Source organism: Oreochromis niloticus, linkage group LG17, assembly GCF_001858045.2.
Source record: "Oreochromis niloticus isolate F11D_XX linkage group LG17, O_niloticus_UMD_NMBU, whole genome shotgun sequence".
Taxonomy (NCBI): Eukaryota; Metazoa; Chordata; class Actinopteri; order Cichliformes; family Cichlidae; genus Oreochromis; species Oreochromis niloticus.
The window spans coordinates 4,915,240-4,931,923 of record NC_031981.2 but is presented as its reverse complement, the minus strand read 5'-3'; the positions used below and the strand labels follow the sequence as shown (position 1 = coordinate 4,931,923).

Sequence of the window (16,684 nt, the reverse complement as noted above, 5' to 3'; positions counted from 1 at the left end):
TGACCCTAAATTCTGAAACCGTTCGGAAAAATGTCTTTTTCCATAGTTATTCTCAGCTGCAATCATTAGCATGTCCAACTATGATCTGAGTTAGCTGGAAGCAACGAAAAGTAAGCCAAGCGTAAAACTGTGATACTTTGCTAATACTGACGCGCTGAGCTATCAAGCTAAAGATGCTAAAATTTTCTTTTTACTTTTTTAGTAAAATCATCACTAGCATTTTTTTTTTTTATTTGGAATAATAATTAATATTAATTAAAATAATGTGTTTCTACACATTAGGCCACCTGTTAACGAATGACAGAGCTGTTTGGGGTAAACACTGCATGCATTTGGATTCAATATTTCATTATACACACTGTGCAATTTTTGGATTTTTTAAAATTCCCATCTGGGATCCCATTTGATTTAACTTCATTATCCCATCATTTTACTACTGCTGTTTAAGAGTGAAGACTACCACTTACTAAGTAAAGGAGAAATTAAAGGCAAAAGCATCAGATTTTAAAGGACACAAAGAAATCCACCTAAAATTATTCCTACTCAGTGTCAACCATAAGCCTCATTATCTCCATCAGAACTCCCTACAAAGCAAAGTTTCCTAGCTTCTTATTTTAACTTGCTGAACTGCAGGTAAACACTGGGGTTGCTGTCTGTGGCATCCTACATTTACCAAGAATTGTTAAGAAGGGCATCTGTGAATAATGACTACTTTTGTGAATCTACTACAGTGGAATATTTATTAATTCCCTTTTTATACTGACAGCATTTATTGCTGTTGTATTTGTAGTTAAATTGGCCAAGTAGTGATAGATGGAAGAGGGAGTTTAATTGTGGGATGTTAAATAATGTGTACTGTAGCATTTTACTGTGAGTGTCAGTATATATATATGTTTAAATTAGTATTATTATATTTTTTTTTTTTTTTTTTTTTTTTTTTGTGCCTCCACCAGCTTAAGTAAAGAAAACGTCCTTCCCTCTCACTCTGATATTTTTGGACCACTTTTGGTGCTAAAAGGTGAAACACTCACTTTGGTTAAACAAACTTTTCTGCACACATGACGAACCCTTTGTTTGTTTGTTTTTTCATAAAGGTGTGGCTTTGAGGCTTCCTCTTACCATGAGATATCTTTGTGCAGCACTAGAGCGTGAGACTGAAGGTATAAGTGTGTTTTATATGCCAGATGTGAGAGTTGGCAACCATGCTCACATAATAAACTGTATATGTGCCATATAAGAACAGTAAGCTTGACAGGTGTAGTGGTGATTAGTAAGTAAAGAGGAAGACACAAAAGAAACCAAACTTACATGAAGGAGACGGTGAAGTGGAACCTTTGCCGCAGGCCTCTGAAGGTGATGAAGGACTGTCCAGGAAAGCTGCGGGTGGTCATCTCACAGTAGGGCTTCTCATACTCCCCGGGTGGACACTCGCACATGAAACCACCTGCAAGCCGGTTGATGCACGTACCACCATTCTTGCACACACCTGGTACACAGCGGTCTGATGATGCATTAATCTCACAGTGCTCGCCTGCAAGAAAAAGAGGGACCAAGTTACACAGAGCTGTTCTGCATCTGATTCATTTATTGTATCTTTTTTACTGTGAGAAACATTTTGCTGTTAATTGATATGACCGGTGTTTCTCAGCTGCAGCATTACCAGGGGCGGAGCTAAAAGGGGTTCTGGGATGGCACTGGCTCCAACACTATTTTGACATTTTAAAGACATCATGGATGCAAATTGTTTACTTCCTCAGTGCATTATTATGAAATGCATAACTAAAAATTAAATAATACATTATGCACTGAAAGCTCAGTAACAGATGCAAAATGAAAAATTTTGAACTAAAGCTTGCATGAGATTATTTTTTTTAATTTCCCATTCTTGCTGGTGCTTGGTCCACCCCCACCCCCAAATGCAATGTAGCAATGATGATAAATGTCATCTGATTGTCTCATCAATTTGTTATCACCATGTTATCTTTTATGTGAAGCGTACCTTCCACAGTTGACTGAAATGCAGACCTCACTCAGCCTTAAGGAATCCAGTTGTTTTAACAGGATGCCTTTGATTATCAGCGAAGCATATTTATTCAACTAACATGCACACGTTAAACACGGCATTAACTTTCTGTTGTTTAAGTCCCTCCAAAAACATCAGTTCAAAGGCACGCCTCCCTCTAAACAGTTAATAACAAAGACGAAACCTTGTTTACTGGTCTTTTCTGAGAAGCACACTTCTTAGCCAGAAGGTAATTTGGCCATGTTTGGAGAGAAGAGAGAGTTTGGAAAAAGAGTCACGATGGAGGGACAAAGACTGCAAAAAGAAAGCAAGCTGACAGGGATAAGACTGCTGGCTTTCCTTCACTAAGCCCAGTGCATGGCTAAACTTACATTTAACTGCACTTTTAAACTTGTAAACAGAACAAAGATCAGATAACAGTTGATCACTTAAATACCTCTTAGAGTGATTCAAGGTTGGGGTTAAGACAAAAGAAATCCACTTTTGGATGAGTGCATTCCTGTTTGTTTTCCCATCCTGATAATAAACCTTAGGTAAAGTCACTTTGGCAACATTCTCTGATATGGCCGCAACTAAAGGCGTAATACCCCTGCAATTAAACTGAATTTTGATATACCGTAATTTATTTATTTAGCTGCAAAGGTAGGCACACTTAAGGCTACTTAAAGGTAGGTACACTAGAAACTACCTTTGGTTTTTACAGGAAACAAAAAAAATAACTATACTAAATTTAAATTCCCCATCTTACATCATAAATATGCTGTAGTTTTTGGGGTACGGGCCATGTTATGGAGTGGATTAATCTTGCCTTTTTTACATCTTTATTGTTTTACTTCTTGGCTAGCAGTACCAGCTAACATGTTAAACCTGTAGCCTCAACCCTTTTCATCCATCTGTGGCTGCTTTGCTTGGCTTCCTGTTCAGAGCTGCTTAAGGCCCGGTCAAACTTACTTGACTACCCATTGGTCATCAGGTTATTGCTACCCTCATAAACTTCTCCTTCACATGCTAACTGCTTAACTGAAGCTGCATGGTGGTATCAAATACATGATATATTACATTATCTAATTTAATTTCGCAACAGGTCCGGGAAGGGAAAATTCCTCTAAATGACCATGTGGTTTTAGCTTTGTCCAAAATCAGCCAACTGGCCCCAGCTTCCTGGCTCTGCCTATTTAAAATTCCTACGTAAATACGCCAGCAGGCCTCTTTCTGACTGTAATAATATTTGTGATAGGTGCCATCGCATCCCATGCTGCGTTTTGTGTCAATCTGCTGTCTAGACAAGCTCTCCTCTTGCAGGGCACACACAGACCCCCAAAACTGCACAACTTGGAACCAGGTAATGGCCCTTCTCTCCTCAGCATAATCCTTTTTTCCGAGGGGGAATTATAAGGATCTGTTTCCCTGTAATGCAGGAAACCTGAAGAGGACAAAACAGGCCTTCCCCTTGTCATCGGCCCCATAATAGTCTCTGATGGCCCTTGAGTATCAGGAGTTGAACTGTGACCTTCAAAGAGGGGACACCGAGATGTAGGTAAAGGAAATATGATGGGTGGGTGGAGAAGATGGACGTGGGCACAAGGAGGAGAAGGCGAGAAGCCGTATGAGTGACAAAGTCAGATATAATCAGGTAATTACTTCAGATAAGATGAAGGATGAGAAAGAGAGGGGAGGCAGAGCGTCGGGAGACACAGAGGGGTGGGAAGCAGGAGGGCTGTTAGGCTCTATTAGGGAGAGAAGAGTGGAGACAGTCAGGTATCAGATGTACAAGGGGGAAGTATGGGAGGAAGATCACTGATATTCGGAAATATTTTGCAAAGTGCTTGAATGTGAATGATGAAAGCTTCCGAACTTTCCCAAAGCTCATCAACTAACTGAGTACTGAGTTACAGTAACACTTGCAAAACACTTGTAATCTCAGTATTTGGAATATTTAGCTCTGCACTGTTTACGTCCATGTTTGAAGTTAGCAGGCAGCTTGCTGTGTTTTGCTAGTGTACTGCTAAACAACTAAATGCGTCTCAGAACTAAGATCCTGCACTGGTTACTTTGTTTTTAGCAAACAGAACTTAACATTTACCTGAAGTAGTTTTTCCTTTTATTTTAGACCTCCTGTGGGAAATGTGCTGCTGATCGTTTGATATGCTCGATAGTTCACATTTTTAATGTAAGACTTTTTAGACTTCATGATTCAGTTTTTCATGTCGTCTTCTTGGTTGTTTTTCCATCATATGTTAAGGGTAGAAGTTTTTCTGTTTCAATTAATAGGTTTAGGTCTACAGGAATAAAAATTCAGTCGGGGGTTCCTCAAGGATCTGTCCTTGGCCCTTTAGTTTTTAACCTTTGTATGTTCCTGCTTGGTAAAATGATAAACAATACCAATTACCACTCACACACAGATTACACACAGTTGCACTTGTCATTTTCCTCTAATAATCTAATTTCTATTCACAAACTAACGAGGTCCAATGATGACATCAACTGCTGTCTCAACACTTCTTAGAACTGAACAGAGACAAGTTGCTGTAGGCTCAAAAAGTCAGAGACAGAAAATGTATTCATGTTTATCTTCCTTTTCTCTGAGTGAGTAAGTCAAGAACCGTGGTATTATTTTATTATATTTTGTTATTTCTCAGCTCTAAAAACCATGTTAATAATGTCACCAGAACTGCTTCGTACCACTTTTAAAGGAATATAAAACGTTAGGAAATTCTCTTCTGAAACTGACTCCATGCAACCTAGCAGGTTACACTACTCTAACACTGTTTTTGCAGGATTACCCAGATCATTAGTAGGATGACTTCTCATTCAGACTCATTCAGAATGAAGCAGCAGCCAGACTCCTTACACCAGCGGTGTCCAAACCCAGGCCTCAAGGGCTGGTGTCCTGCAGGTTTTAGATGTGTCCTTGATCCATCACAGCTTATTTAAATGGTCAAATTACCTCCTCAACATGTCCTGAAGTTCTCCAGAGGCCTGGTAATGAACTACTCATTTGATTCAGGTGTGTAGACCCAGGGTGAGATCTAAAACCTGCAGGACACCGGCCCTCGAGGCCTGGAGTTGGCCAAGCCTGCCTTACACGCACGTGCTAATTTGACCATATTACCCCAGTGCTGAAGTCACTTCTCTGGCTCCCAGTTCAATACAGAATCATCTTTAAAATCTTTCTACTGGTTCATAAACTCAATGATCTGACTCCCCAGTACACTGTGGACTTGCTCAGTGTCTATAACCCAGCGTGACCTCTCAGGTCATCAAGTGTGTTGAGGGTGCTTTCAGTTACTGTGGTGTTATTCTTTGTAACAAGCTGCCCTCTGACCTGAAGTCAATTACACTTGTTTCTTAACTCAGAAGCACACTTAAACCTTTTAGTCTCACATTTCTTTTACATTTCACTGTATATGTGCATTTTAGCTTATATTTACATCTTTGTAAAGTTATTCTGTGTTTACCACATTGAGTTTATGTGTAAATAAATACGCTACATAAATAAAACTGTTAAAAAGTTGCAGGTTAGAAAAACAAAATAAAGATGAGCATAAACACGCTGAGATGCTCTGCAGTGCCAAGCTGGATTATAGAGATTAGTTATAATTCTCTGGATTTGTCCCTACAAGTCATTCCTTTTTTTCACTATAACTTTCCCATTGTTAATAGAAAAATATTGATAGGAGCAGCTTTGAATTGTACTGATCTGTTGAGTCTTGGTGTGTGACTCACTGATATATGAGGATTAACAGGCAATTTGTTTACTTGCCAATACTCTTTACTCGTCAAAAGAATTTAAAGCTAGTGTGGTTTTGGAAAACAGGTGAAATGTTATTTCAGATGAAGCTGGTCTGACTGGTGTAGTGAGGATTGTGTACACCCCTTTCCAGCAATAAATTCTGTGTACTGTATGCGTGTGTGGAAGCAGGTGGCTCTATACCTGTGGTACTACAAAGCATGCCCTTTCTGTACTAGGGTCAACCTTAAGCTACAACAATGGGCTGTGAGACCTTTTACAACCCGTCTGTGCGGTTTAGCAGCTTCGCACAGGTTATTTAAACTGTTATCACAAACAAAATGAGCTCTTGTACATGCTTATAATACACCTTTCATATGGTATTGTCGTATATGTGTAATCTGGGATGCACACAACATAGTTTAGGTAAAAAAGGCAAGCTGATTGACAGATTTGAATCACTCAATACCATCTTTGTTTATTTATTTCTTTTTAACTCACCTGTGAAGTCCTCCAGGCACTCACAGGTATATCCGCCCTCTCTGCTCCGACACCTCCCGTTGTTCTTGCAGGGCCCTGAATAGCAGAGGTCGATCTCGGTCTCACAGTATTCTCCGGTGAAACCGACCGGGCAGCGGCAGCGCAGCCCGTTGATGGGGTGGATGGGTCGAAACAGAACCGTGTCAGAGGCGATGAAGGGAGGGGAGCTGTCAAACTTCAGCACTGATACACACTTCATATAGTTCTCGCAGGGCTCTCGTAGGCAGATGTTATCATCAAACGGCAACACCTGAATGGAAGAAGGAATTTTAGCTACATTTATTTCTTCTACTAACGCTTCTGATGTTTTTGACCTCAGGACTGTGCGTTACCTCTTGAGTGGATATGAGCCTGAGTCGAGTCCTGTGGAGGTAGATCTGCTCCTGCAGCTCCTCAGATGGGAAGAACATGCCTTTTCCAGGAGCCCCTCCGGGCTGCAGCGCCGAAAAGGTTACGTTGAGGATGGAGCCTTGGACGTCGGTGTCGTTTTGGATGTTAAACACAAACACTGCTTCCCGCTTGGTGGAGAGTACATCTGCCACTCCCTCAAGAAAGAGGCTGAGCAGGGGAGAAAGAAAACGCTCCTGGGACATGTTCTCCAGACGAACCGTGATGCTGTTGGTCAGCATGTCATCAGTGATGATAGTGACCCGCAGCGTGCAGAGGGCAATGACACGATGGATACCATCTGGAGAAAACAGAGAAGGCAGATATTTTGCTTTTACTTACGGAAAGCTCCAGATTACAGTAAAAGTCTAACAAGGTAAAAAGTTCAGAGAAAACAATGTACCTTTTTGGAATAAAGAGCCCTCAGATATCACAAGCAATGAAGTGAATTCATACAAAGGTATAATGACAAGCAAATTTACAGACAACTGCAAAAGGAACCCAACCACAGTTTACATGGTTAAACTTAAGGCTCACAATGATCTTGGCTCACAAACATGAGACACAATACCAAAAGTTATTATCAAAACAGAAGAAGGTCAAAACAAAAGTTGTAAGCCAAAACATTCAATTCAATACATTTTTTTTTAATATAGCACCAAATCTTAACATTAGTCACTACAAAGTGCTTTATATTATAAGGTAAGGACCCTACAATTACCGAGAGAAAACCTCAAAAATTAGACGGCACACTAGGAGCAAGCACTTGGCTACATTAGAAAAGAAAAACTCCTTTACATGTCATTGTATGTAGATTTTTACACAGAAGTAATTTCACCTCCTGAATAACTTCACATCTCTTCTCTCATTTCTCCCCTCTCTCTTCACCCTTCATGTCAAGAAAAGTCAGGAGGAATCACGTCTGTTATCTCTGCCAATTCCAGTCTGTGTTTATCTCAGACTATCTTCAGGAAGTCCAAAAACTCATCCAACAACTTGTATTTGAAAATAAAAAAAATCCAAGAGTTTCTTTGAAAATGTATTTATTTAATTTTAAAAACTGAATTACTCTGATTTTGGACAGCGGAGGACAAAATCGGGTATTTATTTTTCAGCTAGCTAAAATGTTAGCCATTACTATGAAGTGCTTTTTTCGCAATAGTTAGCTTGCTAATTAGCGATCTTCAAATGAATTCATAATATTTCTCAAAGAGTCAACAGCAGATTTACATTCCACTTACATTCTGGTACAAGTTTATAAACTGTGGGGCAGGATGAAAACAGGCATTGTATTTTTTTCATCAGATAAAATGACAATCATCTATAGCTAGTTTTATTAGCAATAGTTAGCCAGCTAATTAATGCGCAGCTAAAAACTCTGCCCTTCAGGAACTTTTAATAGTTCTTCAATGAGAAGTTCACAAAACTGTTTTCAAAAGCAAAATGAATAATTTGTAATTTCTCAGGTTATTGTGCCTGGGAGCCACTATTAAGTATGTCTCAGCTACATGGAGTACCTTTAAGCCACATTGTCTGGACCCAATCCCAAATCTGCACGACAGCTTGACTTGTTTACTGTGTAACACTTTTTCTGCTAGATTGAGTTAAGAAATTTCGAGTTGGTGTAGACTCAATCTTATTCAAGCCTTGAGTCGGAGTAATTAGATTAGTCTAGGATTGCCGCCCCCAGGGTCATGCCTACTTCTTACAGAGCTGTAAGCTCTGTTGCTTATGAAGGGAAACAGAAGGCTCTAGGCCTGAGTGAAATACAGCAGGCAACAGGTGGTGGGGCCAGATGAAATTTGGTGGTGGGGGATAATACTGTTGAAGCTACGAGGGGAGATGGGTCGCATTGCACAGCTTTACTACTCCATACTGAGCACATGAGTGTGTCATATGTGTGTTCGGGTTCACGGTGAGGTCCGACCACAGGTGCCCTGTCACTCTCAGGCTTGCATGAGATCACTTCTCAGGCACTTAAACTCTTCTCGCACACATGAAGATGCACAGTCAGTCAGAGCCGGGTGTGGACAAGCGAGTTCTGGATGCCTGCTAACCAGACTGGAGGTCATTTCCAACCGCACATGGACGAATAACTCACAATGGGAAGCAACATGGGGGTCGGTTACTTCAAAGCAACCGAGAAACTGCTAGGTTGGGGCTCCAGGGATTGTAAGAGAATCACGGATAAAACAAAACAAACACACAAGTGTAGACACACATTAATGTCACTCTGCACGGCAGTGAAATTACACAGCAGCTGCTCTATATCAGACTGCTGTAATGTGCTGGAATGGAAGTGCTCATTCAGCACAGCACTAACAGACTAGCTGCTAGAGTAGCTGCTAGCCAGTGTGTTTATTTCTCTAAAGTTTTCAGCACCTGCCTCTCAGTGTGTCTCTGGGAATACAATGTTCTCTCACTTGTTGCAAGAAATCCATCACGTGGTATTCTTGAATACACATATCCTGCACAGATGCAATAAAATATGGAGAATATATGAAGTTATCTTTTAGGAACTGATTTTCGACTTTGATTGCTTGATGATTTTGTACACGTCCAGTGCCAAGTGAAGACATGATACCAGAGAGGCCTAGCTGCATCATCAAATAACTGCCTAAGCATACATAATAGGTGTAGACACAATATTTTACTGTTTTACCGTAGATCTTTACAAACTGTTAGCTTCTTAGACCGTGTGAGCAGCATATGAGCAGTAACACCAAAGAGCGCTGTGGGATCCTGGCACTGGGTCTAAAAGTGATGGACCATGACAGAAAACATAATAGAATTTGTAAGGTAAAAATCACATTGGCCATGCACTGACGCATAGCCAATCGTACTCGACACAGTGTGACAACGCTGCATGCATAATGACTTTTTGTCCAAGAAATAATGCAAGAACAAGTATTTACATTTTTAAAAGTTTCACAAGATTTTGTTTCCTTTGGTTTTCCAGAGACATCTCAGGCCAGGCTATTTATAGAACCCACCAGCTGCTAACATGGGATCACACACATGCAGAGGATGGGCTGGACCGTGGAAAGGGTGTGTCACAGGCAGCAGACGGCATGGAAAAAACACATTCTGCGTACGTATGCCACACACACACACTCACAGACAGACGCACCACAGTCACACATAGATCCCAACAGGTCAGCAATGTTTTAATAGACAACCCTCTGATTAAAAACAAGCTAGCAGCATGCAGGCCGTGCTGCTGGCCACTTTGGATGGAAACAGTCTGTTATAGACACGTTCCCTTATCTTAATTAGCTGGCAATATTCTGCACTGCTTGATTGACTGGCTAACTTCAGTAAAGATAGGCAGCACGTTCAGGCTACATTATGACTCACTTATTGCACCTTTACAGCCTTACAGCATCAATAAATATGAAAAAACACAGATTAGAGATAGACAATAGACAACAGAAAAGGAGACTCATCAATGGGCCACACATGCTTTGCAGGTGGTGAGGTCTGCAGAGGTGATAAGACCTGTTAAAGAACTGTGAGGCAAGCCACACCAGTGACAAGTGACCACACACACACAGATGTATACACATAAAAAGCTTATAAATGTGTAGATCAACAGTCAGTGTGCTTCCCTGACCACATTTTTCTAAGAAGTAGAGAGGCTGTCTATCTCGTGGAGAAGACCCCAACAATCAAATGATCCCCTATGAACTGGCACTCAGCGACAATGGGAAGGAAAAACTCCCTTTTATTAGGAAGAAACCTCCAGCAGGACCCAGCTCAGTAATATTGCAAATAGTGATTTGGTTCTATATAAATAAAATTGAATTGTACTGAATTGTTCTCACTAACTCACACATTCTGTGTTTGTGGTTAGCGCTGTCGTATCAAACTCAGAGAGCTGATACACATTGTGGCCAGCTGTCACTGTGGCGGTCACAATATGTGCAAAAACAAACAAGATGCACGCATAAATGCAAACATCTGTGGTTGTTGAACAGTAGAAACGTGCTTACGCTGCAGTTCAGCTTCACTTTGGTTTACATCGCCCAGTAGTAAGTAGCACTATTAGTTTGAACCTGTGTTCATGAGGTCACACTGTAGTCCCTTTCAACTCTGGTGGCAACTGCCTGAACAGTGTAAAAGCCAACGTCAGTGTTTAGTCAGGGGAGGGCGGGCAGTAAAACAACAGAAAACAAACAAGACATTTGTATCTGTGGCAGCTTTCAGAGAGGTGACAAGCCCACCAGAGAGAAACACACACACACACATTTCCCCCTATCAGCCCCGACTGAAAGGTAAAAGCTAACACACGCTTTCCTCTCTAACATTAGAGGACTCTTTTATTCATCTTTTCATTTTAGCTTCCCCTCTGAAGATAACTCCATCCTGCTGGCATTTATATTTATTTATGACTAAAGAGAATGGCAATTGAGAGCTTAAAATGTCACAACCACAGGGGACATCCCCAATTAGAAAAGACGGAAACCTGCAAGGAGACGGGGGGTTGTGAGAATTCTCTATATTCCAGCACAGTTAGTTTTATAGGTTGTTCTTTAAGCAGAGTCGGCTAATTTTTCACTTCAGTTTTCTCTTTTTTCCTCTTCTCCCTCTGGTTTAGAAGAAAAGGTTTCAAATTTTTGAACCAATACAAAGCCTGTAACCTTTACTGGCTTGCAGCCAATCGCTGGGCTGAAATTCAAACAACAGCCCCTCCTTCTTGGACACACCTGAACACCTTCAGCCTATCAGGACGGGAAAACAAATGCCAAGCTTGACTTCAGAGGTGATCTAACACAGAGACTCTTTGAATAAGGCAAGCTGGCAACGTTCCACCCTCTCTTTTTCTTTTTCTCTTTTCCGTTTTCTTTTCTCTTCTTTTTCCAGCCCACCAATAGGAGACACTGCCCAGAACAATAACTTTCAGGTGCTCTGAACTGATCTTTCTCATTTTTTTGCTAGTCCTCTCTGCCCTCTCTATGTGCTCGATTAAAACGTTTTAGCTTTCCTCAAAGGAAGCCTTCCCCTCGACAATAATCTACAACTGTTCTGTTCGTCTGTCCAGCAAGATGTCAAGTCTCCTCTCGTTTCCTCTCTTCTTCTCTCTCACGGCAACCGGCGCCAACATTGGATCACATATCAGCAGCCTGCAAACACACGTACAGACATCCTGTATGCTGAATGTGGAGGGAAAGCACACTGCAAAGAGTAACTTAGGTTAGCTCAATCAAAAGACTTAAAGCCAGCATAGCAGAAAAAAAAAGATGAGCGGAAAAAGGACATTTGTGAGGGCAGGAAATGAATGAGAAATGCCTATGCAGCACAGTACCACCTGAAACAAGTGAAAGAGAGACTCTAAAACTAGAAATGAACTGAGTTGAACAAATGGTTGAAAATCATAATCGGTGTTGCTGTTTACATAAAAAAAACAACTCACATTTAACTATCACATTTAAGTTCGGGAACCTTCCAGCTCTATAGGAATATATCCAGAGTCGAGTCCCAATGGCAACATGTTGGTCTGCAAATGTCTGCATTTGTAAATTGGATAGCAATTATTTGCAAACCTTCAACAATCTCTCTGAGAGCGACTGCAGTTAGTCCAGGTCAGACTGCAACTGTTAGCAGAAAGGTTGCCTCCTGTCAAGTGAGCTGTGCAAACACTTTGCGATCGAACGTGGTCATGAATGTGCACAAGCTGTAATCCATCGTAGAATGTGAAAAAAATTCAATATAAACACCAAACGCCATCTTTTTTTTGGTAGTTGCAAGGAGGTCGTTGTTCTATTTTTACTCGTGACTGATCCATTAGCTTGCTCTGTATTAGGAAGCAGCTTTGTCAAGCTAAGTGTGTCTAGTGTTTTTTGGTTGAGCTGATTTAATGTAAGTTTGCTTGGCTAATGTTATTTCAGGAAGATGGTACATGAGATGAGCCCTCAAGTTCATAGTAGTCTCAGAGTATTTACAAGATAGCTTTTATTTAGTAAAATTTGGTGTCCATGCATTGATACAATTAAGCTAAAGAAAATATGCTGTATCCCCCGCCCTTTATTATGCATCCCATAACAAAGCATGATTTACAGTTAAATGTTTAACTATGACAAAGTGGTCATTTTAAATGCAAAAATGGGTTAACCAGGGGTTAACTGCAGGAATGTCACAGGCAGCAGGTTAACAGATACAGAAAGAAATAATAATTTACTGGTTCTAAGAAAAGTCTGTTAGGTCACATTATAACAGTGCTTTTTTCCCCCTCCCTGACATCTAAAAACAACTTTTTTTCTTCATGCAAGAGGTTAAATTCTCGCACTCTTACAAAGTGATTTCTGGAGGAAGAGCACAAAAGTTCAACTGCAGCCAAGCATACCTCACCTCGCTATCACAGCTCTCCCCTTCAGCACTATGGAGCTTCACTCTGCAGCCACTCGCCTGCTCATGAGTTTGGGTGTTTTCTCTCATATCTGGAAGCACTCAGCGAAAGCCCCTCTCATCTCCTGCCATAATCTGTCGGCCATATTTTTTCTCAGGTATGCCTATTTGATCAAAGTGTTGCACAGAGAGTGAGGCTAAGTTTTGAACCCTCACACTGACACGTGGCGATAAAGCTGACAGACAAGCGGCCCTGCAATCATACGGACAGGGGGGGAAAGGGAGGGAAAGAGGAGAGAATCTCTGGACACGGAGACAGTGAGAGATAGGGAGGAAGGCAGTATTATACCACATGTTGTTTCACATGCAGTAGTTGAAAGGGAAGCTGATTAACTGCAGGGACGTGGTTATCTTGTAGCTCTCAGGGTGTTACACAAAGCACCTTCCATCCTTCTCTGACTGTAGTGACCATTAGTATTCCATCGTATTAGTACGATTCCCTTTCCTTTAATTTATATCGTTTCTTCAAGTTATCAGAGACCAAAAAAAAGTACACAAAAGACTCCATTCACCCCTGCACTGAGTGGCGGAGTAGGGAAGGGCCGTTTGTGAGGTATGGGTGTTGGGTGGATGGTTGAGCGCTCAGGCTGTCAGAAAGATAACATCCTGGCCACAGCCGGAGAACAGGTGGGATTACACGCAGACACACTGACTGAACCGGGATCAGTGAGAGAACAAATCAAACAGAAGGCAAACAGGTGGGATGTCAGAGAGAATGAACTTTTGGGTCCCACGGCACAAATGTACAGCTCACAGTAGAGAGCCCTCTTGCTTTAAGCTGCCCACCAGTTCAGTGGTAGTTCTCTTTTGGTCCCAGTGACAACGTGTTTCCTTTGTTTTTTTGATGACTATCCAAACATTACTCTTATATGAGAAATAAACCATGAAGGTTCCACTGTCCACTTCCCACTGTTATGATATTTGTCAGCAGATATCTTCCAGATAGGGACTGAATACTCGGAACAAAAGGATAATCACAGCATGGACAGTATTATCAGCAAAATACTCCAAATTTATCAAGTGTACGACATCAGAGGTAATTATCGTCCTAGGATTAACCCATGTTACAGCCTAATGCATTATAGCGTTATCGATAACACATATAATGCCAGTATAGACTAACTTACATGAATTAAGTCACCAGGACTAATACTTACTGTACTTTTCAATAACAAAAGCGGTACTTCTTGTTCTCGACTACTGTTGGTACGTCCTGAGTAGGGTTGAGTAGGGATGTCAAAAAAATATTTACTTTAATACTACTGATGCTAAAAATGATTATTGGATTAGCATTAAAGCATTAAAATGATGTTAATGCTGCAGCTAAGGAAGCAAACGTTATCAGTCCAGCCCATTTTTACACAGTATTAATTTAACAGAATAACACAATTATTTGTCAAGTGCGACTTTCTTTAAATCCTTGATTCAAGCCAAGAAAGCAGCAACTAGACAGAAACAGTGGCAGCGGACCTTACCGAACCAATCAGATCAGCACTGAAATGTGGCGCCAAGACACCAGAACCACAGGAAGTAAACAGATCTGTAGCTATATTGTTTGAATCTTTATTTTAAAAGATGTGCCTTTTAATTTTGCATAATTTCCTGGCTATCCGTTTCATGTTTGAAATTCTATGTCTCATGACAACCTTACTTAAACCATCTGTACACATGTACAGTTAATGTACAATTAAAAAATGCATAACAAAAGTAGCCACATAGCCCCATGTCATGTCCACATTCAGTAAAGCCACCTTTTTTTCTCTCCTAAAAATAAAATATTTCCAAAATTGCTTTTTATAATATATTAAAAAAACTTATTTCAAAGACTGCAAAATGCTGGTTTGGGTACATTATAAAGTGGAGTGGAGTAACACTTGAAGAAACACCTGTTGTAGACCAACTTATTTTCATCCCAGGGTGTCAGATACTCTTGTTTTTGTTGTTGTGTCAGAGACGCAGACAAAGTTAGGAACAAAAATGGGCATCCTACCCGAAAGTTCATAGTTTTATCCCATATAGTGTGTCATATGAGTGATACCCGATGCTGCATCTGAGAAGCCTGGCGACGTCTCGACACAAAGACAAGCATATTAGAATTTTTTTTTCCAGATTTTTCGTGCCAGTTTGATCTGTCCTGTTGAGATTTTTTCGACACCTCATCGGTGCACAACTCTGAACACAGCGAAGCAAGAGGAACCACGCTGAGTGTAGCTATGTGGAACAGTGATATAAAACGCTATTATAACAAGTGTTTTCTGATCTCAGCATTAAGTAAAAACCGTGTTGAACAGTGTTGTATACATTAAATTTTATATACTCTTCTTCTTGGTCCTGCCCAAATATCTGTAAGGGTGTACTGTGGGGAAACTCCCCCTCTATAAAACCTTTGACTTGCCACACAAGGGAGTTCAAAAGCTCCCACTGCTGTATCAACTACTCCTCCACCTTCACCTTTAATCAGAATGGACTTTCACAAGCTCTCCACAAGTGCCCTTAGTGGCAGTACTTAAGCAGAGCACTCAGGGGCATCGAGTGCCAGGCCAAGAACCCACCCGGCTAGAATATCTATGTCCCATTTAGGATCCCTGGGAGAGAAGGGGTGAAAAGAATAGAAGCACTGTTCCTTCCCAGACAATGCTAAACAAGCCCGGATAGGGAGGCTAGACAATGAAAACGAGCCCAAATGAACGCCTGGCTTGATTTTGTGCCTGAGGGTTGACTGGTATTAGTACACTTGTTAGCTCATCGCCTGGTAGACTAATGCCATAAAATTGTAATTACTCACAGGCCAGGAGTGCAGATTTGGACATGAAATTGAAATCAAAGATTGAGGGAAGAAAAGGCATCCGGTTTGTTGTTGTGACAAGATTCTTGATGATACAATCATTACCTGGTAGCAACTGACATCACATTCTGGTGTTAGATTGAGAACACCCTCGAGATAGGTCGAAATGGGAGGATGGGAAGTGAAAAAGAGGAGGGAACAGTTTGGGAAAACAAATTTACTCATTCACCCCGTGTAAATCAATGAGACATAAATTCTTTGTCTTCGAAATTAGGTAGAAGTCATGTGGCGCTTACCCTTGCCTGGATCACACAAAGTCAATAATAACATTTAAGAGAGCCAAACACCAGTTGTGTTGCACAACATTACGACTGGAGGAAGGCCAAGCTTGAGAGTGAGCTATCACCCAACATTAGCACTACAAATGTGCAGGCAATCGAAAGTGCTATCAAATCTCTCTCAGTGCAGCACTGCTTTTATAATTGATTTTAAAGCCCTTTAAATCCACTTAGCTGAGCACTCTGGGACTTTGGTATTTTAGTTGACTCTGCTCTCGATCTGTCTTCCCAAGTCGCCGCTCTCCTGAGTCAGCTAATCAACTTAAAGCTCTCCATTTCTGCTTATTACAGGTTCAAAGGTCACAGCTTCCAAGCACCGTCTGGCTATGCTTTCACAAGATGATACAAGAGCAAATAAAAGAAAAAAGGAGAGAACAATCCCCTAAGGCAAAAGTCTGGGCAGAGCTTTACCCCATACATTCTGAAGGTAAATTAACAAGACAGAGAAATGATCTAGGAACTGGTTCTCTGTCTTA

At 40.9% G+C, this 16,684-nt stretch overlaps 1 protein-coding gene and 1 long non-coding RNA gene across 6 annotated transcripts in view; one reads left to right on the top strand and one right to left on the bottom strand.

Annotated features, from left to right (window-relative positions):
• The window catches only part of celsr1a (cadherin EGF LAG seven-pass G-type receptor 1a), a 100,862-nt gene that overhangs the window by 54,832 nt on the left and 29,346 nt on the right, over nt 1-16,684 (bottom strand). For all 5 annotated transcript variants that reach the window (XM_005451765.4, XM_005451760.4, XM_019347004.2 and 2 more), the window contains exons 2-4: nt 6,626-6,981; nt 6,255-6,543; nt 1,309-1,531 (exon numbers count right to left, since the gene is read on the bottom strand). In XM_005451765.4, coding sequence (XP_005451822.1) covers nt 1,309-1,531; nt 6,255-6,543; nt 6,626-6,981 — 868 coding nt within the window. The remainder of the gene's footprint in view (nt 1-1,308; nt 1,532-6,254; nt 6,544-6,625; nt 6,982-16,684) is intronic.
• Nucleotides 9,650-16,684, top strand: part of LOC112842644 (uncharacterized) — a 29,443-nt gene continuing 22,408 nt past the window's right edge. The window contains exon 1 of the long non-coding RNA XR_003214523.1: nt 9,650-9,771. This is a non-coding gene — a long non-coding RNA (uncharacterized LOC112842644). The remainder of the gene's footprint in view (nt 9,772-16,684) is intronic.